We start from the raw sequence: 24435 nt of genomic DNA on the forward strand, positions 1-24435 counted from the left end.
TGACTGTTAAGAAGGAAACTTGGAAAATTATGCTCAGCAGATATGTCCACTTGGGATCATGAAAGGTGAAATTATTCCTCACATCTTATTTCACTATCCTCGTGCTCTGTTATTTCCAGAGATGCCAAGGTTCCTTCTCCTCCTCCAGGACATAAGTGGAAAGAAGTCCGACATGATAACAAAGTTACTTGGCTGGTTTCCTGGACAGAGAACATCCAAGGTTCCATTAAATACATCATGCTTAACCCTAGTTCACGAATCAAGGTAAGGGGATAGTTGAGAGCTGCACTGGTTCATGGTGCTGATAACCTTTTTTTGTTGAAATGTAACGTTCTCGTCCTCTAGAATCACTTTGACAAATTAAAAATCCTCCCCATTGAAAGAAGGCAAGTACTTTCATAGTTAGCATTATGGTGATCTTCCTACAGTGCCTCCATTTTTTTGGTCACATTGTAATCTTATTTATTAATTCACAAATATTTACTGAAATCCCAAATGTGCCACGCACAGTATACATTTGGTGCTAGGAATTATGCCGGTAAACAAGATAGACGTAGGCCCTGCCTTCACGTTGCTTAACGTCCAGTGGTCAGAATGTATTGAAGTATGGTGGTTGTATATTGGCCTCTGCAGATGTCTTCTACTTCCTCACCTCTCTTGGCTATGAGAAGGGAATGTAATTTCTGTATATCCTGAAACAAGTTGTAAAATCTAATGTCTTACATACTTCTGGCTTCCTGCAGTCTCATCTGGGTAGGTTCACCAGGGCCAAATGAAATGATGTGTGTGAAAGCACATCATAAAACGATGTTACATACCTATGCATTGTTATTTATTGATAGTGTTATTGCAAGGAGATAACTGCCTTGTGGGGAATCAGTTTTTGTTTGCCAGATAGCTACGTATATCCAGCTTTGGAGAGTCCCACGAACTTCTTCCCTCCAACATACTATGAAATATAAACCTAACAGAGACAAAAACAGTCAAGGAATTAGTTCTATGTAGACTGTTACTGTTTTATGTGCAGGAGACCTGGGACTAAAGACCTTCTTGATCCTGGTTCATAGGTTATAACGTCTGTTAAAATGTGAAAGCCACAGCTGAAAAGGCTATGTGAATAGGCAAGACTAAACTGTACATTTTCTGGCTTGTAGCCTTGTGTTCTTCTGTATATCACTACTTTTCTAATGAAAAATACCTGTTTATATATTTTCTTCAATTATAAAATATACTTTTCTGGCCGGGTGTAGTGGCTCAAGTCTGTAATCCCAGCACTTTGGGAGTCCGAGATGGGCGGATCACCTGAGGTCAGGAGTTCAAGACCAGCCTGGCCAACATGGCAAAACCCTGTCTCTACTAAAAATACAAAAATTAGCCGGGCATGGTAGTGGGTGCCTGTAATCCCACCTACTTGGGAGGCGGAGGCAGGAGAAACGCTTGAACCTGGGAGGCAGAGGTCACAGTGAGCCGAGATCATGCCACTGCACTCCAGCCTGGGCAAGAGACTTAGACTCTGTCTCAAATAAATAAATAAATAAATAAATAAAAATAAAATGTAGTTCGTAGTTTAGATAAGTACAAAATCAGAAAGTGAACACTTATGTTGAGCAGACTAGTCATTTAAAGAAACATGTATTCCTCTTCTGAAGTATCACAAAGCTGTATATATGGCTACAAAAGCAGAAAAATAATAGTTTTAGCCCTTAAGGAACTTATAGGCTGGTGGGCAAATCAGGTAAGAATTCACAGTTGTATTAGAAGAAAGATAAAAGTTAAATGCATTAGATAAACAGAGGAGTTATTTGCAGTACCTTAGAGATCAACAGCAACTGTATGAAGAAAAGTAGGTTATGGTTGGGTCTTAAAAGTAGTATTTCAAACAAGAGAGAACTGTGTCATGGACAAAGGGGAGGGTGGTAAGCAGAGTATGTTGAGGATAGGGGTTGAGAAAAGGTGTGATAAAAAGAATTATCAAGTGGGGACAGTTGCACAACATTGTGGATATACTACTAAATGTCACTAGTGGTAAATTGTATCAATGCGTAACTTACCACAACTTAAAAATGATCAAAATAACAGAGTTACTATTAAAAACATTTGCACATAAGTTAACATTTGGATCTTTTAAGCATACCGCACATACATATACTAATGCCACCATTTATAGATGAGTAAATTTAGTCTCTGGGAGGCCCAAAAAATTTGCCCAAGATTCAATGGCTAGTAACTCTAACTTAGATCTTCTTAGAATGTAACTTAGATCTTCAGTCTCTGCATGCTTTCCTGTGACATCCACTGCTAAATATGGCCAGCTTTAAATGCCATGTTAAAGAGACCGAGCCCTTAAAGGACTTTGAACAGTGGAGTGTCTTGGACATAGCTTCACTTCAGCAAGATTTACAGGCATTATATGTAAATCACATCAGTAAATATAAACTGTTATAAATGCTGCAAAGGAAAAGTACATGGTGCCATCTGAGAGTATACCAGGGTACCTGATCCAGCCTCTGGGGTTCAGGGATGGCCTTTCTGAAGAAGTAACATTTAAAGGATAATGTAAAGAAAATTTTTTTAAAATTAGTACCTGAAGATCTGGCTGGCCTCACTATCTATATAGCTTCCTCTCCTGCCTCTTTCTTCCCTCAGAACTACCAAGCTCTTGCTCACCTCTGGGATTGCAAAAGGCTACTTTATTTTCTCTATTAGAAACACCCATTCTCCTATTCTTTCCAGGGATACAATCCTATTCATCTTGTAAATCTCATCTTAAATGTTAACTCTTCAGAAAGGCCATCCCTGAATCCTAGAGGCTGGATCAGGTACCCTGGTATACTCTCAGATGGCACCCTGTACTTCTCTCCTTTGCAGCATTTACAGCAGTGTAAATCTACTGGTGTGATTTACATATAATGCCTGTAAATCTTGCTGAAATGAAGCTATGTTCAAGACAACTCCACTGTTCAAAGTCCTTTAAGGGCTCAGTCTCTTTAATATGGCATTTAAAGCTGGCCACATTTAGCAGTGGATGTCACAGGAGAGCATGAGGAGCATACACTCTAAGAAGATCTAAGAGTTACTAGCTATTGGATCTTGGGCAAGTTTTAGGGCCTTTAAATTTAAAAGGAAGCCACCAACCTGGGATTTAAAGAGGGAAATGACACCAGATTTGTATTTTGGAAACTTGTTACATAATTGATCATTCTGACTGCTGCTCTGTGAAGACTGGATTGGACACAAACAAGAAGTAGAAAGATCAATGGGAGGCTGTTGCAGTACTCCAGGCAAGAAACAGCGATGACTTAAGACAAATGATGGCAATGGGGATGGAGAGAGGTAACAGATACATAATGTATGCTGAGTACTTGTAGAGGTAGGGATTAGAGTTAATTGTTGGAGCCTCTCTGAGGGCTGAGATCCTTGTTAGATAGACCAGGTGAAATGCCTCAAGAGCAGAGAGCCAGTCAATTTTATTCCAGACAATATCCAGCTAACTGCTATACACAATAGACATTTGTGCAAGTTTCTGGATGATGATCATGGTAGTGAACCTAAAAGTCACCCAGAGTTAGACTCTGAACCTTATATAAGCTCAGGACAAAGTGCCTGACTTGAACTGCAATGGGATCCCAATAGGAGTCATTAAAGGCCTGGAAAAGTGGTGCCATTAGGAGAAAAAGAAATGATTTCTTGAGCTTGCTCTCAGTTCTCTTTTAGGCTGTCTGGTACTCAGCAAAATAGTGAGATCTTCAAAGGTTGGGGTTTGATAGTGCCTTGAATAATTTTTAACTTTATATTGCCAGCAGAAGAAGCATTCTCTTTTTAGATTTAAAAAAAATAGATACAAATATTAGGGGTTTTATTTTTAGTGAAATATTTCAAACATACAGGAACAGATAATTATGTAATGAACACTCGTATGTCCACCATCTGGCTTTGTAAAATCTTAAAATTATGTCTTATGTGCTCAATTGTTTTATTTCATAAAAAATACTGATAAACATAGCTGAAGCCACTTGTATACCATTCACCTTCTTCCCTGTAGATTACTATGAACTTGGTGTTTTTATTCTCATACATATTTTTTGTATTTTTACGTGTGCATAAACAATATGTTGTAAACTATTGTAAGCTAAAGACATATTGTACAACCTATTGTAAACTAAAAACAAGTTTTAGTTTTAAATTAGGTATGATGTTACTGGGATCATTCTGCAACTTGTTTATTTCTCTCCAGCTTTGATTTTGTGGTTTTATTATCTTAACCTACACTTTTAATTAATCCATTTTATTTGTTACATGGTATTCTATTATATCATAAAAACTTATCTATTCTGTTGGTTTTTGTTGTTGGTCTTATGAGACAGTGTCTTCCTTCGCTCTGTCCCCCAGGCTGGAGTACAGTGGCGTGATCTTGGCTCACTGTGACCTCTGCCTCCTGGATTCAAGTGGTTTTGGTGCCTCAGCCTCCTGAGTAGCTGGGATTATAGGCGTGTGCCACCACGCCCAGCTAATTTTTGTATTTTTAATAGAGACAGGATTTCACCATGTTGGCTAGGCTGGTCTTGAACTGACCTCAAGTGATCTGCTCACCTCAGCCTCACAAAGTGCTGGGATTACAGGTGTGAGCCACCATACCCTGCCTCTATTCTCTTGTTAAGAGGCATTTAGCGTTGTTATACAGTCTCTTGCCCTTATAAACAGTGCTGGAAGAAACACATGTTTCTTGTGTATATGGATGAAAATTTGTTTTAAACATTATTAGATATTTCCAAATTGTTCTCTTAAGTACTTCAATTTACATCATTACTCTCCTCCTCCCTCCCCTCCCACCCCCACCCACAACATTATTCCTCTTTTTCCATATCCTTGCTAATGTTTCTAAAGTTTTGCTTTTTACATTTGGGTCTTAGATCCACTAGAATGTATTTTTGCATATGGGATGAAGTTGAAACCTAATATATTTTCCAAATGAGTAAACTGTTGTCACAGAACTATTTAGTTGTATTACCTCCTCTCTTGTATATCAGCTGTATCTACATATATGTCAGACTGTTTCTGGGCTCTCTGTCCTCTTTAATTAGTTTGTGTATCTGTTTCTGCATCAGTAGCATACTGTCTTAACTACTGTAGCTTTATAAAGTCTATTGAGTAGGACAAGTTTGTTTCATTCTTCAAAATTGCTTTGGCCATTCTTGGCCCTCTGCTGTTTCATATTAACTTTAAGATAAGCTTGTCAAATTCTAATGAAAACTGTTAATAAACTTGTTGATGAACAAATTCTAATAAAAACTGTTGAGATTTTTATTGGAATTGCAATACATTTATAGATTAATGGGGAAAGATATTGATAATATAATTGAGTTTTCAATTCACGAACATGTTATACCTCTCCATTAATTCATGTCTTTTGAATGTATCCACCAATATGGTTTTGTAATTTTCTTCATAAAGGTTTTACATTTACAAAATTTTTATTTTTAAGTGACCTTATAGTTTTTATTGCTAATGTGAATGAGATTTTTTTCCATTACGTTTCTGTTGGTTATTCCTGAAGTGGTAATGCTTATAATTTTGGGGTGTTGGTCTTGTATCTGGCAGCAGATTCAAGAGGTGCTCAGAGTTGTTCAGGGTTGCTGAACTCTTAGTTCTAAAAGTGTCTGTCATCTGGGGTTTCTATGTAGATAATTTAATTATCTATAACAACAGTTCTTCATTTTCAGTTCATATATTTCCTATTTCTTTAAGTTAATTTTTATTTTTAAACACAATTATCCATAAAACCCTAACCCTTTCCCTAGTCAACAGCAGTCACAGCCAAATGTTTTATTAATTGCTATACTCAGTGTTTCTTGTATCTCATACCTTCTGGGGTTTCTTGTCTTGTTGAAATACACCCTTTAATGCTTCTTTAGTGAAGACCCAACAGCGGCACTCACTCACCTTTGTTTACCTGAAAATTTCTTTATTTTCATCTTAATTCATACATAATCTGTCTTTTCTCCAGTCAAGAAAGTGTCTTATAGGGAAGATTCTGGTTTCACTATGCTGTATCCAGGGATATATATGTATTTATAGATAGACTTTTAATCTGAGGACTAATGTATTTTATCCTACAGTATTACCAATCATTATTTCTTCCATAGCTTCTAGACCATTCCTTCTATAGTTATTTTTTTAGAGTCCTATTAGATGAGTGTTGACACTTTTCAATCTAGACATCTTTTTTAAACTATATTTTCATACTCTTTGTCTCTTTAGGTCTGATTTTTTAACTTCTAAGTTCAGGGGAATACTTCATTTTGGGTGAGTTGTAGCACTCACTTCCAATTCACTAATTCTGTTTCTAATTATATTTAATCTAAAATTTATTCCATCTATAATTTATTTCAATTACCACTTTTTGTTTTCAAAATTTCTAATTTTATATCTGATTTTGTTTCATTTTTGTTTTATAATTTCATGTTCTTTCTCGATTTTACATCTTTTTTTGCATACTAAACATACTTACTTGAAAGTCTTTGTAAGATTGTTCTATAAAATGTTACCTGAAGTGAATTCATGTGCTAATTACTGTTGGCAGTTTTTCTGAGCCATTTTCCTTGTGTCTTTTGAAATTTCTGTTTGTAAGCCCTTTTAACTGGGAGGTGTTTTTTGCTTATGTATTGTTCTCTTTTCTTCCCCTTCTTCTCCTTCTGTGTTCATTACTTTTTGTCTTGGAGGGAGTCTCTTAGCCCAGCTCAGCCCAAGCTAATAAGGCCTCCGACTTCAGGTCCCCGCTTCTTGCATGGAGCAAGCAGCGATCCTCCTGTCTCAGCCTCCCAAAGTGTTGGGTAGGCGTGAGCCACCACATCCAGCCTAGAGCACTTACATTGCTACATATTTGGAGCAAACATAATTAAAGTATGACTTATTGTGACCCAGCAGTCAATAACAGATACGTTTTTGTAGTAGAATGTTGAAGGGTGGTAACTGGTGGTTTTACTTCATGGAGGGCTTTAGGTCGGCTATATGGGAAGCTACCATCATGATGCTTTTGTTCTACACATTTCTGCTCAGCCTCCAGAGGTGTCTCCTATTCCAAGAGTCGTCTTTGTTTACTCTTGTGTCTATATTTTACTTACTTACTTCCCTCACATAATAGTGTATCATTGTATCCCATCTGTGCTCTATCAAGAAATGTAGCACAAGCACAATCTGAACTATGAATTTTCGACAATTTGAAAAATTAAAGGAATCATTCAAGGGTAAAAAGCACAAAGTTGTACAACAGCTGAAGTGTGTTCTTTTTATGTATCCTGTCTTTGCCCCCTTTCTGGAAACTTGGATTGACCTACTTGCAGTCATTGCCACAGTTACACTACTTCTAGCCTCAAAGGTCATTGAAAGGATTGGGATTTTTGAGAACCACAATAACACTTGCTCTAGATACTGAAAAGGTTGTCCTGAACTCATTCATATCTTTTTATGTTCATCCCAGTTTGTTTTTGCTTTTCCCCCCAGGATTTTGATTACACAGACATCTTGCAAGCGTATTTCCATTCTTTCTCTCCCACTCTGTGCCTGGTGCCCATAGGATCTGAAATAGCATTGGAATGACAGCTAGCCTTCTGGAACCTGCAGTTTCAACCAAAGAAACTCTGATTCCAGATAACCCAGGAGTTTCTTATCCTGCATAATCTAGGAGTTTCTTGTCCTGCATAATCTAGGAGTTTCTTATCCTGCATAATCTAGGAGTTTCTTGTCCTGCATAATCTAGGAGTTTCTTATCCTGCATAATCTAGGAGTTTCTTATCCTGCATAATCTAGGAGTTTACAGAAAGTCTGCTTATGGGTACTCACTGCTAAGTACAATTCACTGCCAAGTTTGGAAGCATTACCTGCTCTCACAACCCAGGGAAAGTAGCCCTTAGTAAAATTCAGGTTTTTCAAACCAGGCTTAACCTTACAAACAATTTATCATCATGATTTTTCTTTCAAATGCAGTACAGCAAACTTTAGGATCAATGTTGACATCGTATTGCGTTTAGTCCTGTTAAAATACTCTCAGTGCCAAATACACACTTCTGCTGCCTTTTTTCTCTTTAGAGTCTAGAATTCTGTGGGGTTCCAAAGATGTATGTGCCTACAACCTTTTATATGTAACCACCTAGGGATTAAAGGGCTAAATGTGAAGGAAAGTATCTTTACAAATATTCATCTTGGGAAGCTCTCATTTTGGTGAGTTCTATTAGAGAAAATAAGACACAAGCTCATTAAAAATATACATATATTCTGAGCCTGGCATCTTGGTATAAAATTCAAAACATTTTAAATCTATTTATTAATAAGACTAACATAGACCTAAGTGTGAAGACTAAAATATTAAAGCTTGTAGGTAATATCATGGTTGAATATGACCTTAGAGTAGATTCCTTAGGACAGAAAAACACCAACAAGAGAAACAATTGACTAAATGGACTTCATTAAAATTAAAAATTTATGTTCAACAAAAGACACTGCTAAAATAAATACAGAATTTACAGACTAAAAGAAAATATTTGCACATGTTTCTCTGACAAAGGGCTTATATCCAGACTACACAAAGAATTCCTATAGCTCCATAATAAAAATACAGACATCCCATCCCCATAATAAAAAGAGCAAAAGACTTGAACATATACTATACAAAAGAAGATACAGGAATGGTCAATAAATAAGCAAATGAAAGAGTGCTCGACATCACTAATTATCAGTGGAGTGAAGATTTAACCACAGGGAGATACGAATTCCAGTTCTAGGTATTTTTTACCTCAAGTGAAATAAAAACATATTTGTCCATGAAAAGACTTGTACAAGAATGTTCATAGCAGTGCTCTATTCATAAGAGTGCAAAACTGGAAACATCCCAGAATAGATAACATATTATGGTATAGTCATAGAATATACTATATTTATCAGCAGTTAAGAAGGGAACTACTTATATATTCAACAACATGGATGAATCTTAAAAACATGGTTAAGGGCCAGGTGCGGTTGGTGCATGCCTGTAATCCAAGCACTCTGGGAGGCCAAGGCGGGTGGATCACTTCAGGTCAGGAGTTTGAGACCAGCCTGGCCAACATGGCGAAACACCGTCTCTACAGAAAAATAAAAATATTAGCCGGGGGTGGCGCACACCTGTAATCTCAGCTACTCAGGAGGCTGAGACATGGGAATCGCTTGAACCTGAGGGGTAGAGGTTGCACTGAGCCAAGATTGCATCACTGTACTCCAGCCTGGTGACAGAGCGAGACGCTGTCCCAGAGGAAAAAAAAAAAAGTTAAAAAGGCAGACAGAGGAGTCTATACTGTATGATTCTATTTATATAATCTAGACTAGGCAAAATTAATCCATGATGATAGTAATCAGACTGAAGAATCAGTGTTTGCTTGGTGGAAATTGACTGAGAAGGGAAATAGTCATGTAAGAATACTGGCAAATGTCCTCTTCCCCAATACAAACGTCTGAGAAAGTTACTAGAAAACAATCCAATTTGCCTTCTCACCCCTAACTTTGTAATCTTGAATCCAGATCCTGATTCCACCCAACCACTCTGCTAAATGGATAGCAGCTATATTAGAGAGACAGTATAGTGGGCCTACTAGTTTAAAAAGTCACCCAAAGAATGTCATCTACAATCAGTTAAATTAGATTTTTACCCATTACTGAAGTGTGATTGAATCAGGGAAAGAGGAGAGGTGGTCAAAGGCAGCCTTCTCCAGTGGATTCCTTGTCTTCTTGAGATGGTTTTGTGAGACCTTGCCTGGAAGACCTAGGTGGATAGTTTATTTTCTAAAAGTAGTCTAAGAAAGCTTGTTCAGGGCATTGAACACTGCAGGGACAAGCATACTTCTTGGAGGCCAGCCATCTCCTGCTGGATCTAAGCGGGGTGGCTTCTGCCTCCACCTCCATCTCAGCTTATATGAGAGAATCCTAGGTCCTTGGTGCAGAAGCCCAGCCAGCCTGTGAAGAAAAGTTGGTCTGGTAGTATCCTGTGAGTGACATACGGGTTGGGTTTTTCTAAATCTCGTTTACCTGACTCCTACCTTACATTCCAGTGGTGTGACTAAGGAACTGAGCAAACGTAACCCTAGGGGACTTTGAGACAGGCTTTGGTAGTCCATGTGCACTAGAGTGAGGGGAAAGAGGCCACTCCTGAGCTGGGTACTCTACTGTTGAAGGTGAGCCTTTTGTGTCCAATTTTTCCGTGCATGTGTAAGAACAGTTGTCATGGAGATTTACTACTGACTTGTGCATGAGGACAGCTTGTATCTCACCTTTTCTTATTCCCCCTGTTAAATATCAAAATGTACTAAGACTTAGGTATTTTTTCTGCGTCACCAACTACTAAATCACCCACCCATAATAGCAGGTAGTTACTGAAACTCGTTTTGTAGCCAAATAAGTGCATAACACTGGTACACATGATGTGAGAATGCAGATGACTCCTTAGCTTAACTGTGTAAGCTTTTAATTTCTGAGTACTTTTAGGATTGAGAAGTGGAAGACATTCTTGCTCTAGGTATCTCATGCTTCTGCACACCCAGAAGGCTGGTTCCCCCCACCCCACCCCCACCCCACCCCCTGCCCTTTTTTTTTTTGATAGGGTCATGCTCTGTTTGCCCAGGCTGAAAGGCTGGTTATCTTCATTACAGGTTTATGTCTCAAGGACCACGGGTCCACGTCATAGTCAGGAACCAGGCATGTGTGGGCACAAATCACTACCACTTTCCTTTGTTGCAGGTGGGGAAATTAAGAGCAGAGATTCTTGGATTCTTAAATTCCTTCTCTATGTTTATGTCATCTAGTCTGTTTTATGCTGTTTTATGTAATTCCCTGCTTCTGGGATTTCTTGAATTTTTTCCCCTTCTCACTTGTCATAATTGGCTCTTGCTTGTGAGTCTATTTTCATTCAGCTTGGTAGCAGAAGTCTTCTTCACTATTGTTTAGATTCAGTTTTCACACGGTTTTAGTAACCCTTCATTGGCTTTAGAATCAACTTTTAACCCTTCCACCAAAAGCTCTTATTTTTTTAAAGGCGTCCCAGAAACATAGCTTCTCTCAATCTCATCAAGAAATACTTTTAAATGCAGAAGTTAGAAAATGGTGAATAATTATGGCTGTTCCTGGAAGTCATTGTGTCCTTAGTAATTACATGTTGTAGTCTTTGGTTCTGCTTCTTTGACAGCTCCACCACACTGTAATTTAATGGAATTCACTTAGATTTAATGGAATTCAGTCCTGGTAGAAAACTGCTGTTGGGTCACAGAGTTGGCAGCAAGGCTGTGAAATTGATGTGGGAATGGGGGTGATTATGTGCTTTGTGTTGACAGAAGTTAGTTTTTGGGACATCCCATGTGGGTTTTTCCCAGGAACATAAACATTTTACAGAATTAAAGCTAGAAACTTTCTTCTGGGAAAGCCTTAGAAGTCAGTTGTGCTTGGCAGTGAGATGGGACAGTGTGCATTCTTAACAGGTTAAATGTGCCAAACTCTCTCTTCAGTACTATTCCTTTGTACGTTTGCTTAAGGTCAAGTTCCTGCTCTTTTGTTCAAAGTCTTGCTTTGTCACCCATGCTGGAGTGCAGTGGCGTGATCTTGGCTCACTGCAACCTCTGCCTCCTGCGTTCAAGCAATTCTTGTGCCTTAGCCTCCCGATTAGCTAGCTGGGATTATAGGCTTGCGCCACCTTGCCTGGCTATATTCAAAGTCTGTCTTTACTACACTGTCCCAAAGTAATCTACATTTGGGTTTGGGTCTTTACAGGGTGAGAAGGACTGGCAGAAATACGAGACTGCTCGGCGGCTGAAAAAATGTGTGGACAAGATCCGGAACCAGTATCGAGAAGACTGGAAGTCCAAAGAGATGAAAGTCCGGCAGAGAGCTGTAGCCCTGTACTTCATCGACAAGGTGAGAGCATCTTCCCATCAGCATTGTCTAGTGTTGAGCTTAACAAATGGAGTTTCTGCTCTGCCCCAGGCCCTGTGCCACGTACTGTATATCACAACTCAACACACATATATTTGTGTGTATAACTGAATCAAAAGTTGCACAAAACAATGCTTAGCCTTACTGTGAGCAGTAGATTCTGATTTTTTTTAACTCTATTTCATTCCTTTAGAAAGTTGGTTATAACTTATAAAATTGGTTAAATAAACCATGCAAGTATCACCATTATATAGTTTTAAAGACCGTGCTCTAGAGGAGATCAATTTCTTGGCACTCATGAGAAGAAGAAAAAGTTCATGCTTTTCCCCCAGTCTTGTATTTTAATGTAAGTTCTGAATTGTCTCAAAATTCACACTAGCTTTTTGAGTTTGATTGCCCAGAGTAACAGCACTCCCTCATTTGCTGCCTTATTTAATTTTTTTTTCCTTTTCTCCGTCCCTATTTCAGAGGACAGAATAGACAGAAAAGGAGCTTGAATATTTAACATCCCTATAGATTTCATAGTGAGTGGGGGAGGAAGTAACACTGCAGAATCCAGAGTTCCCAGGCCATGCTGACTGATGCTGTGGCTTCAAACAGAATTGGGAGGCCTCTGTTTTGGATTCCTAGAAATTGCATAAGGGTCAAAAGGCTGGGCGCAGTGGCTCAAGCCTGTAATCCCAGCACTTTGGGAGGCCGAGGCAGGTGGATCACGAGGTCAAGAGATCGAGACCATCCTGGCCAATGTGGTGAAACCCCGTCTCTACTAAAAATACAAAAAAAAAATTAACCAAGCGTGGTGGCGGGCGCCTGTAGTCCCAGCTATTTCGGAGGCTGAGGCAGGAGAATGGCATGAACCCGGGAGGCGGAGCTTGCAGTGAGCCAAAATTGCGCCACTGCACTCCAGCCTGGCAACAGAGTGAGACTCTGTCTCAAAAAAAAAACCCATAACGAAATTGTGTAAGGGTCATGTCTCTTCCATTCATGCTCATCTTTTCTTTCTTTCCTGGGCAGCTTGCTCTGAGAGCAGGCAATGAAAAGGAGGAAGGAGAAACAGCGGACACTGTGGGTTGCTGTTCACTTCGTGTGGAGCACATCAATCTACACCCAGAGTTGGATGGTCAGGAATATGTGGTAGAGTTTGACTTCCTCGGGAAGGACTCCATCAGATACTATAACAAGGTCCCTGTTGAGAAACGAGTAAGTTAATGTACCTGTACTGTCTGACTTGTTTTTCATTATTCAACAAGCATGGGTTGACTGCTTTTTTGTGTGCTTTGCACTTTGCTGGGCACCAGCAAAAGTGACTTGAGACAGGCAATGTGGCACATACCTGTAGACCCAGCTACTCAGAAGGCTGAGACAGGAGAATCACTGGAGACCAAAAATTTGAGGCTGTAGTGTGCTGTGATCACACCTGTGAATAGCCACTGTACTCCAGCCTGGGCAAAATAGTGAGACCTTGCCTCTCAAATTAAAATAAATAAAAATAAATGACTTGAAAGAGGGGAGAGGTATTATTTGATATCTTGTTTACCTCCTTTTAGTCACTGTCCCACCCTGTGCTACCTTCCTGGTAAGGAGTGGCCTTCTCCTATAGCAGTATTCAATGGAGCATGCTGTAGAATAGGCCCTTAGAGCAAACTCAGCATATGATTTAACTATATCTTAGTATCCCCTGGTCATGTGGCACATTTGTCACTTTTCATCTTTGCTCAGCCTCTCTCCAGCTCCTGACTGAGTGAAAGGTTAATGTTAGTCCCCAGATCTCTCAGCCTATCACTGAAGAGGGTACTACAGCTCTATAGTCCCAACCTAATCTTTTCCATAGTATTGGGCTTGAACCAGAGACTTATAGTGTGCAGGATCCTAATAATCCAGCCCACCAGCAGTCCTCTTCTTATAAAGACACCTCTTCTCATAAGGACACCATAATCAGTAATCAGGTTTTGCTGGCTGTGGAAGTACTCTGGACATATTAGATAACAGTATATATCAATGTAAATTTTTGAAGCTGATACTGTGTAAATGTAAGGGAATATCTATTTTTAGAACATACTGAAATGTTTAGGACCATATTATAAGTAAGTACTTATAAATGTACTTTAGGCCCATATTATAAGTAAGTGCTTATAAATGGCTCAGAACAAATAATTATGTATATATATCTGTAAATATACACATGGAGAGAGTGAGCATACATGCGCACTGTGCAAATGATGAATGGGGTAAAATGTTAACAGTGAATGTCGGTGACGGATGTATGCGTGTTCCTTGTGCCTTTTTCTTTGCAAGTTTCTTTAAGTTTGGGGTTATTTCTAAAGTTAGGATTTTTTCCAAGAGAATAATTAGGATTCACTTATATCTTTTAGGTTTTTAAGAACCTACAACTATTTATGGAGAACAAGCAGCCCGAGGATGATCTTTTTGATAGACTCAATGTGAGTAGACAAAACACACAATGTGGAAGGGAGTCCCAGCCAGAGCTTCACAGTACCTAAAGGGGAGGGTTGCTGGCAGATGACTTGGGCTCTCCCTTTAGCCTGGCCTGCTCTGTGGCATCCCATACACTCTCTCTTCCTCCCTCTGAGCCCACGGTGAATCCGTAGTCAAGAGAAGACACATCTGCTGCAGAACAACTGCTAAAGCACTCAGGGTGGGGGGTAGACGAGCCCTACCTTTTATCCTTCCCTGCTCCTGCAGAGCTTTCCCTTCACTGGATGCCCAGCCACCCCTGCTGGAGACCCAAAACCTGTCCCTGATATCTTAATAGGGAAGGACAAATTTGCTTTATTGGTCTATTAAGCCCACCAACCTGGGCCAGGCTTGGTGGCTTACGCCTGTTATCCCAGCACTTTGAGAGGTCAAGTAGGGCAGATCCCTTGAGGTCAGGAGTTTGAGACCAGCCTGGGCAACACGGCAAAACCATTATCCAGGTGTGGTAGTCCACACCTGTAGTCCCAGCTGCTTAGGAGCCTCAGAAGGATTGCATGAGCCCGGGAGGTGGAGGCAGCAGTGAACCGAGATTGTACCACTGCACTCCAGTCTGGGTGTCAGAGTGAGACCCTGTCATACACACACACAAAGGTTGAAATACTTCATAGATAGGCATCATGTAACCCTGTATTCTGGAATTCTTTTCCTCTTTCCCTAACTTCCCACTTGTAGGGCAATAAACTTGACAAGATTGTGACTGCACTGGCATAAATTATTCCTAGGGCTGCCAGAAGGAGCAGGTAGTATAGCTTTGACCTAAATCTCTGTTGCTTTGTCACCTCCAGACTGGTATTCTGAATAAGCATCTTCAGGATCTCATGGAGGGCTTGACAGCCAAGGTATTCCGTACATACAATGCCTCCATCACGCTACAGCAGCAGCTAAAAGAACTCACAGCCCGTAAGTATTGCTTGGCCAGACAGGGCCCACACCCCTACTAATGGTATCCGGTGACCTTGCTTATCTAAGTCCTAGAGTCAGTTCTACTTTTTTTTCCCTACCATTGTGGTCAGACACTTTTTCCCTTTAGACCTCTAGTAGCGAGCTAATGCTTTGTTGTATAAACATAGGATCAGTGCTGTTTCCCCCTTCCCACCCCAACTTCAAGATTAATTTCATGGAATGCTGACAGCTTTTCACCTGCTATAAAAATGCCTGCATTTGTGTTTTATATATATGTTACTTAAAAGCCCAGAGTGAAGACAGTGCTGTGATGTTCTGTTAAATTGGAGAGAGTAAAGTTGTCATGGTTACCAGAAAAATACAGGAACAAGTCCTTTCTTTGAGGTTTCTGTCATTTTTTTCCCATAAGAGAGTAGATACTTTCTATAGCTGATTTTTAGAATATTATCACCAAGATCCACAGGCTTTTTTTTCCTGGAGCCCAGTCACTATTGAATTTCCACTGCCCCTCTGTAAATATGTCAGATGGCCTTAGAATATGAACCAGAAAAGCCAGAGGTAGGTATGTTGAGGGTCAATATTTTAAGGTGGTATAAAGAATGCCACACTATACAAATAAAAACAATTTTTTTGGATGGCATTTTTAATTTTTCTTTTTAAATAAGATACTACCAGGCCATGTGCAGTGGCTCACACCTGTAATCCCAACACTTGGGTAGCCGAGGCAGGAGAATCACTTGAACCCAGGAGTTCCAGACCAGCCTGGGCAATGTAGTGAGACCTCGTCTCTACTAAAATTTCTAAAAATTAGGCAGGTGTGGCGGTGTGCACCTGTCATCCCAGCTAGCTGGGAGGCTGAGCCCAGGAGTTTAGGGCTGTAATGAGCTACGACCATACCACCGCACTCCAGCTTGGGCGACAGGATGAGACGCTATCTCTAAAATAATAATAATAACCATAATAATACTACCAACTGTGGCTTAAAATTTTTTTTTTTTTTTTGGAGACAGAGTCTCACTGTCGCCCAGATTGGAGTGCAGTCGCGCGATCTCGGCTCACTGCAAGCTCCGCCCCCGGGGTTCATGCCATTCTCCTGCCTCAGCCTCCCGAGTAGCTGGGACTACAGGCGCCCGCCACGTCGTCTGGCTAATTTTTTGTATTTTTAATAGAGACAGGGTTCACCGTGTTAGCCAGGATGGTCTCAATCTCCTGACCTCGTGATCCGCCCGCCTCGGCCTCCCAAAGTGCTGGGATTACAGGTGTGAGCCACCGCGCCCAGCCAAAATTTTTAAACTTTTAATGTCCCTTCAATTCTGTTCTGGCTACCTTGGGTGGAGAGGTGGGGAGGTAGGGAGTGGCCAGTATAGAACTTATGAATATGGGCAACAAACCATAGTAATAGCAGCAGCACCTATGATGAGCATATGGGTGGGGAGGAAGCAAGGAGATGAAGGGTCCCTAGCCAAGTTCCCTGAGTAAAAAGAAAGGTGTAGATTTTATTATATTACCTAGACTCAGTTCCTCTTGTGATAGGAATTTACCCAGGCCAAGCTTACATATAAACTTCCAAATTTTGACCTTAGTCCTTGGGGGCAATTTGAATTAATCATCTGAGTAAGATAAGGGCCAGCAAAATCATGGGGACGAGACACTGGGGGAAGACATACTGTGTGTTCACTTTTGGTGTACAGACTGACCCTCTTGCTACCATGTTCCTTTCTTTACAGCGGATGAGAACATCCCAGCGAAGATCCTTTCTTATAACCGTGCCAATCGAGCTGTTGCAATTCTTTGTAACCATCAGAGGGCACCACCAAAAACTTTTGAGAAGTCTATGATGAACTTGCAAACTAAGGTATCTTGGATAAAATGAAGGGAGCTGTGTCTGCTGTGGGCAGATGATCTGCAAATGAGAGGATTCAGGGCTGAGATATCAGCAGGCCAGTTCTGGGTCTGTTGTAGAAGGTCTATGCTAAAGATAAACAAATGGAAGTATGATAGTAGTTAATCTCTGATCAAGATACTGAATATCAGAGTATCCATTATTCAAGAAGTCTTTATTCTACGGATAGAAGTTCTATACTGGCCACTCCCTATTTTGAAAAACTAACTTTGGTGTACATTCTAATTGCTAATTACTGTCCTTATTGTACATGAGGAAAGTGGATTTAAAGAGAGTCTTCATAATTCCTTGCCACAGCCCAGAAATACAGCCATTTCCAAATTAGATTGTTTCAAACTGAAAAGATGATGAAACAATTATATATTTAAAGTCTTTCAAATCCTAGAATAGCTATTTTTATTTTTACGCATTCCACATGAATCATATATTTATATAGTTCATCATCAAACATCTGTTGAATACTGGCCGTGTGCCAGACAAATTGCTGCCCTAGAGAGAAAGACTGGTGTGCAAATAGGTGCTATTCCTTGTCCCTGAGCCTCTTTCCTCCTCCTAACTCCGCCTGGTACTGAGCTTTTAAACCATAAAGCACTTAACATTTGATGATGAACATTTTTGTGTTAGCAGTGACTTCATAACTAATTCATCCTAACGTGGTGGTCCACAGTGAGAATTTGCAGATATTTCATTATAGAACAGATACACAGGGTTAAAAAGGAAACAAATTATATTGAAATACAGTTATCAAAATATATTTTAAAGTCCGATAATAGATGTGCTTCCTTATTAAGGTCTTGAGGTGGCCTGTAGTAAATTTCAAGGTAGTAATTAATTAATATCAATGATACTTTTAAGATTTCTGCAGCAATTCAAATATGAAATGAAAATGTCTTAACATCTATTGATGATAAAGTCATAAGTGCTGCTGCTGTTACTATGGTTTGTTCCCCATATTCATAACTGAAGAAGAAATACTAAATTTCAGCTAGAATCTGGGTGCAGTGGCTCACACCTGTAAGCTCATCATTTTGGGAGGTTGAGATGGGAGAATCACTTGAGCTGAGTAATTCAAGACCAACCTGGGCAACATAGTGAGACACCCTGTCTCTATTAAAAATTTAAAAATAAATATAAATAAGTTCCAAAAAGAGGTTATTGAAATTATAGATTTTTTTCTCATCCAAATTCATGGAATTCTATACTTGTACAACTGGAGTTTAAGAACTACTACTATGGAATGAGACTACATTTTAAGGCCCAGAATGTTTTCCATTTGTTGAGATTTCCTTAAGTACCCATGAGTAATACAGCTGGTTCAAAAGGTACACACAACCTATAATTTATGCTACAGATGCCATCTGGCTTTCTTGAAGAGATGTACATGTCCATAGTGAATGAATATACATCCATAGACCTTGAGTCCTTGGATCATATGATTGGCAGGCAAAGAACTCTATAGACGGCCCATCCTAGCAGCTCACATTTGCTGCCACTCTGTTAAATGCTGGTCATCTGGAATTGTTTATTCTCCTCATGTTATCATTACAAGCCAGAAATAAAAGCATGAATATTCAGGTGCTGTTTACCTAATTCAGGAAAACCCCTCCCAGGAGCATGAGGAGGTCTTTTGTTGCTCTTGCTCTGGAACCACTGTTTGGGCAGCCCAGGCTGCCTGCCAGACGAGCCCTCCAAGCCCAGGATTCCTCTCCTGTGTGCCCACAAAGCAAACACACGCCCCTGTTTGCCAAGTGAATCAATGGAGTCTTTGATGCTTTGAGAGAATTTGACATAGCCTGCCAATTTAGCATTCACAGAAATGGTTAAAAGATTGTGGTTTGCTACATTTCTATCCTAAAAAGAATCTGGCTAGTGGTGTCTGTGATGCTTTTGTATATAGAATCAGTCCCCTCAGTTTGGCTTTAGACAACATAGATGTTGGAAGTAAGCCATTCATAGTAAAACATATTTAGTGATCCTCTCACAATGGTGGCCTCTGTTTCCAATCTTGGGCTGTGCGTATCTAACAACAAACAATTCTAGGTTCAGTGAGCAGCCCAGTGTGTGTCAGACATGTTATTTACTCTGTGGAGGTTGTCTTCACCTCACATAGATGATCATAGGTATGGGGTTCTCCTGCCCTCCAAGCAGCGTGAGCTCACTGACAGGGGCTCTAGCTCCATGTTGTTATCCACTGCTGTCTCTAAGCAGGAATCTGAGAAGAACTTAGATTCACCAGGGCTGCTTCAAAGATTCTAACAAGCAAGAAAGGCTGAAACTGCCCTTGTCTCTTCCCTTATAGATATGGATTCCATGAGAGTTCACATGGGAAAAAAAGCTCCACAGCTAAAAGTGTTTTCACATCCATTGAGTGACAACTAAGGTCCTTCCCACCTCAGACCTCTCTCCTTTATTTTTTTGAGACGGAGTCTAGCTCTGTTGCCCAGGCTGGAGTGCAGTGGCACGATCTCAGCTAACTGCAAGCTCTGCCTCCCGGGTTCACGCCATTCTACTGCCTCAGCCTCCCGAGTGGCTGGGACTATAGGCACCCGCCACCACGCCTGGCCAATTTTTTGTATTTTTAGTAGAGATGGGGTTTCACCGTGTTAGCCAGGATGGTCTCAATCTCCTGACCTCGTGATCCGCCCGCCTCAGCCTCCCCAAAGTGCTGGGATTACAGGCGTGAGCCACCGTGCCTGGTGACCTCTCTCCTTTTAAAAACAGAATGCCAAAGCTAAGCCCTGCCATGTCCTGGTTTGGGACAGACTGGCTGAGCTGTTTGGCTTCCTGGGTGTCTTTTAATTACCAGTTTGTAGCCCCTTGAGTACTCTCTTCAGTGCATCCATTTTCCTTGAGAAGCTGGCACCGCCTTCCCAGAGTACTGGTGGGATCTGAGGAACGAGCTGGGGTTGCCCAGTAGATGCAAGTATCCTGCTTCAGCTTCCTGAAGAGTAGCTCCTACAGTGTTCTTGGAATGAAAGCTAAAAACTGGCACAGGATCTATTTGATAAACAACTGTCATTTGTAGCCATCCTCCCAGATGTATGACAGCAGAGTATTCTCTGATGGAAAGATCAGCACCCAGATTCCCAGCCCCAGCGGGTTCCTTTCCCTGAGTCCCTAGGTTACTGCCCTATAAAACCCTTATTTCTTTCCGGATCACTGAAGAACAAATAGTTGAATTCAGTAGTCCTTGTGCATCTTCTCCCTGCCTTCATGAAGCCACCCTTGGTTTTTTTATCTGACAAACCAGTGACAGAGACAGCCTGGTCCAGATAACATCTTGGTTTCACCTTCTCAGGTGGAGCCATTTTTCCTCTACAGCTCATAACCTTACCACTGTTATTTCTCCTAGATTGATGCCAAGAAGGAACAGCTAGCAGATGCCCGGAGAGACCTGAAAAGTGCTAAGGCTGATGCCAAGGTCATGAAGGATGCAAAGACGAAGAAGTATGTACCTGGTATTGTGAAAGTTGGGGCTGGTAGAGAAAAGTGTGTGCAGCATCTGTCAGGGCCCCTGGGGCCCTGGCTTTTCGATGGTTTCTGAGAAATGTCCTTTGGAAATCTCTGTACTAGGGCTTTTATTGACTCAAAGTGGCAGGATGGGTACAGTGTGCTCTTGTCTAGAGCCCAGGCCTGGTTCTTGAGGACTCTGCTATTCTTCTAGGGTAGTAGAGTCAAAGAAGAAGGCTGTTCAGAGACTGGAGGAACAGTTGATGAAGCTGGAAGTTCAAGCCACAGACCGAGAGGAAAATAAACAGATTGCCTTGGGAACCTCCAAACTCAATTATCTGGACCCTAGGATCACAGTGGCTTGGTAAGTGTTGAGCCCTCCTTGAGCTCCTGCTGCTAGCTCGAGAAAGGTGGAGGGGGTTCCGAGAGCACTGGTGGCCTTCACATGCCATTCCTAAGCTACACACTTTAGTCCTCTGGGGAAACTTCTGGCTTCAGCTGTGTACAAGTTACTCTGGTTGCTGAACCTTGTCTGTAAATGCATTGCAACATTCTGGTTGCTCCTAAATGGTCAGTGCTGTCATACTGCCTTGTAGTGTATGTTTTTAAGAGGCAGGTGCCATCCCTATTCCTAATGGAACTTTAGGACAGGAATGGAAACTCTTAGCTTTTGGAAGAATAGGAAAGAGCCCATCCATCTCTACACTTCGACAAAACTTTTCGTTGAATTTTTTTGCAGTTGAAGGTAGGAACAAGAGATAAAGATGAGAATACAGATCTGAGCAACTTACACAGAGAGGCAGAGGGACCTTTAACAAAGGCAGATAAATACTAGGTTTCTCTGTGTGTCACACACACTGTCACATAACATCTGAAAGAAGTGGCTTTGTTTTGGAAGATGTTTAGTTTGAGCTGTTAAGTTCTGAGCATAGGTGGAGATATCCTCCCCTATGGCACTTGCTAGTCTGGGCTAAAGGTTCCACCTAGGTCTTTTGTACCTCTTTCTGCTCATTTTGCCTTGTTTGGTGCTAGAGATTTGGTTAGCTCTTAAAAGGCAATATAGTATAGTGGTTAAGAACATGGAGAAAAACTGCTTGGGTTCAAATTTCAGGTCACTTACCAGCTAGCTGTGTGAGAAAATCAGTAAATTACCTAATGTCTCTTGCCTCAGTTTTATCTGTACCTTTTTCACTTGTACATCTGCAGAAGCACCTACTTTAGAGATCACTGCCAAGATTAAATGAGTTGATCACATAAAACCTTTAGAACATGCTTGGTGCACTATTAATTTGCATCCTCACTAGACAGATGTGAAAGAGAAGATGGAACATCTGACCCTGGGCCTCAGATATGGGCCATTGCTGAGTCACCCTAATCCCCCCCTTATTTCTCCTTTGTTTGCAGGTGCAAAAAGTGGGGTGTCCCAATTGAGAAGATTTACAACAAAACCCAGCGGGAAAAGTTCGCCTGGGCCATTGACATGGCTGATGAAGACTACGAGTTTTAGCCAGTCTCAAGAGGCAGGGTTCTGTGAAAAGGAACAGTGTGGTTTGGGAAAGATGGATAAACTGAGCCTCGCTTGCCCTCGTGCCTGGGGGAGAGAGGCAGCAAGTCTTAACAAACCAACATCTTTGCGAAAAGATAAACCTGGAGATATTATAAGGGAGAGCTGAGCCAGTTGTCCTATGGACAACTTATTTAAAAATATTTCAGATATCAAAATTCTAGCTGTATGATTTGTTTTGAATTTTGTTTTTATTTTCAAGAGGGCAAGTGGATGGGAATTTGTCAGCGTTCTACCAGGCAAATTCACTGTTTCACTGAAATGTTTGGATTCTCTTAGCTACTGTATGCAAAGTCCGATTATATTGGTGCGTTTTTACAGTTAGGGTTTTGCAATAACTTCTATATTTTAATAGAAATAAATTCCTAAACTCCCTCCCCTCTCCCCCATTTCAGGAATTTAAAATTAAGTAGAACAAAAAACCCAGCGCACCTGTTAGAGTCGTCACTCTCTATTGTCATGGGGATCAATTTTCATTAAACTTGAAGCAGTCGTGGCTTTGGCAGTGTTTTGGTTCAGACACATGTTCACAGAAAAAGCATGATGGGAAAATATTTCCTGACTTGAGTGTTCCTTTTTAAATGTGAATTTTTATTTCTTTTTAATTATTTTAAAATATTTAAACCTTTTTCTTGATCTTAAAGATCGTGTAGATTGGGGTTGGGGAGGGATGAAGGGCGAGTGAATCTAAGGATAATGAAATAATCAGTGACTGAAACCATTTTCCCACCATCCTTTGTTCTGAGCATTCGCTGTACCCTTTAAGATATCCATCTTTTTCTTTTTAACCCTAATCTTTCACTTGAAAGATTTTATTGTATAAAAAGTTCCACAGGTCAATAAATTTAGAGGAAAATGAGTATTTGGTCCAAAAAAAGGAAAAATAATCAAGATTTTAGGGCTTTTATTTTTTCTTTTGTAATTGTGTAAAAAATGGAAAAAAACATAAAAAGCAGAATTTTAATGTGAAGACATTTTTTGCTATAATCATTAGTTTTAGAGGCATTGTTAGTTTAGTGAGTGTGCAGAGTCCATTTCCCACATCTTTCCTCAAGTATCTTCTATTTTTATCATGAATTCCCTTTTAATCAACTGTAGGTTATTTAAAATAAATTCCTACAACTTAACGGAAACTTAAGTGTCTGCCTCTTTGTTACAAAGGGCCTCAGGCCAGAGTTGGGGCTGGGACTTAGTGTGGGATGAGGTCTCACCACTCAGGTCAGCAAGAGTAGATTCCTCCCAGGAGCAGATGAGGCAGGGCCTGGCCTGGAAAGGGGTGTTGTGTGCCTGTCCTGCTGCTGTGGGTGTGGGTTAAAGGGGATCCAAAGTCCATATCCTCAGATAAAGACAGGAAAGGAAGGAAGAGTGCAAAAAATCCACAGTAAGAGGTGTGGTGCAAAGACAGCATCGGAGGCCTAGCATAGGTAAAGTATATTGAGCAGGATGTTGCAGCCGTATTTGAGAGTCAAAGTTTTGGAGAGCTTTCCATGTGTACTGGCCAGAAGCAGAAGGGAGCTGCTTTAGGTTTGCTCACGTGGCTAAGCTTACAATCAGAATGAGGAGAATTAAGGTTCCAGATCCCAGAAGCCCCTTCCCACATGGGATGCAAACTTCTCCCTGCATTGACTGCTTAATTGAAAAAGGCAGTGTGGTCTCTGACCACTTTCTAGTGCTCCAGATACCCTAGCTGGCTATGGTCTCTACAAAAATTGTTCCTTTGCTCATCCTAAATTATAAGTAAGTCTGGAATTCAGAATGAAAGTGAGGTCTCTAGGTCAAATGGACTGCAGGGAGCAGGAAGGCCAGAAGGGTCAAAATTGGTAAATTAATGGAAGGGCCCTGGGCCCTCTAGCTTGTTAGCACGAGCAGGTAGGTGTCTTCGGGGAGGCGAACCCATAGTCTCTGTTCTCCCTGAGGCTGGAGGCAGGGCTGGTACTAGGCCCACAACAGAGAATCCTGGAGGTCCTTGGCAGCCTGTATTTTTATTAACCAGTGAAAGAGGCAGCATTCACCCCAGGGAATAAGGGAGGTTATGTAGCCGTCACTGCTTTGGAGCAGAGAGACTCCAGCCAGGAGTTTTTGAATTCTGTGTTGAGGTAGCTGGGCCACTGAATGTAGGGAATACAACAGAGAGGCTCTTTTGGTACCCATTTGATACACTGTGGCTGGTAGG

At 40.8% G+C, this 24435-nt stretch overlaps 1 protein-coding gene and 1 long non-coding RNA gene across 3 annotated transcripts in view; one reads left to right on the forward strand and one right to left on the reverse strand.

Annotated features, from left to right (window-relative positions):
• The window catches only part of TOP1 (DNA topoisomerase I), a 96404-nt gene extending 73009 nt beyond the window's left edge, over positions 1-23395 (forward strand). The window contains exons 13-21 of the mRNA XM_054467307.2: positions 120-264; positions 11785-11928; positions 12961-13146; positions 14319-14387; positions 15228-15342; positions 17073-17200; positions 20601-20695; positions 20913-21062; positions 22103-23395. Coding sequence (XP_054323282.1) covers positions 120-264; positions 11785-11928; positions 12961-13146; positions 14319-14387; positions 15228-15342; positions 17073-17200; positions 20601-20695; positions 20913-21062; positions 22103-22205 — 1135 coding nt within the window. The 3' untranslated portion in view covers positions 22206-23395. The remainder of the gene's footprint in view (positions 1-119; positions 265-11784; positions 11929-12960; positions 13147-14318; positions 14388-15227; positions 15343-17072; positions 17201-20600; positions 20696-20912; positions 21063-22102) is intronic.
• LOC129021638 (uncharacterized) overlaps positions 1-24435 on the reverse strand; it is a 36948-nt gene that overhangs the window by 2972 nt on the left and 9541 nt on the right. The window lies entirely within an intron of this gene.

This window comes from Pongo pygmaeus, chromosome 21 (assembly GCF_028885625.2).
Source record: "Pongo pygmaeus isolate AG05252 chromosome 21, NHGRI_mPonPyg2-v2.0_pri, whole genome shotgun sequence".
NCBI lineage: Eukaryota > Metazoa > Chordata > Mammalia > Primates > Hominidae > Pongo > Pongo pygmaeus.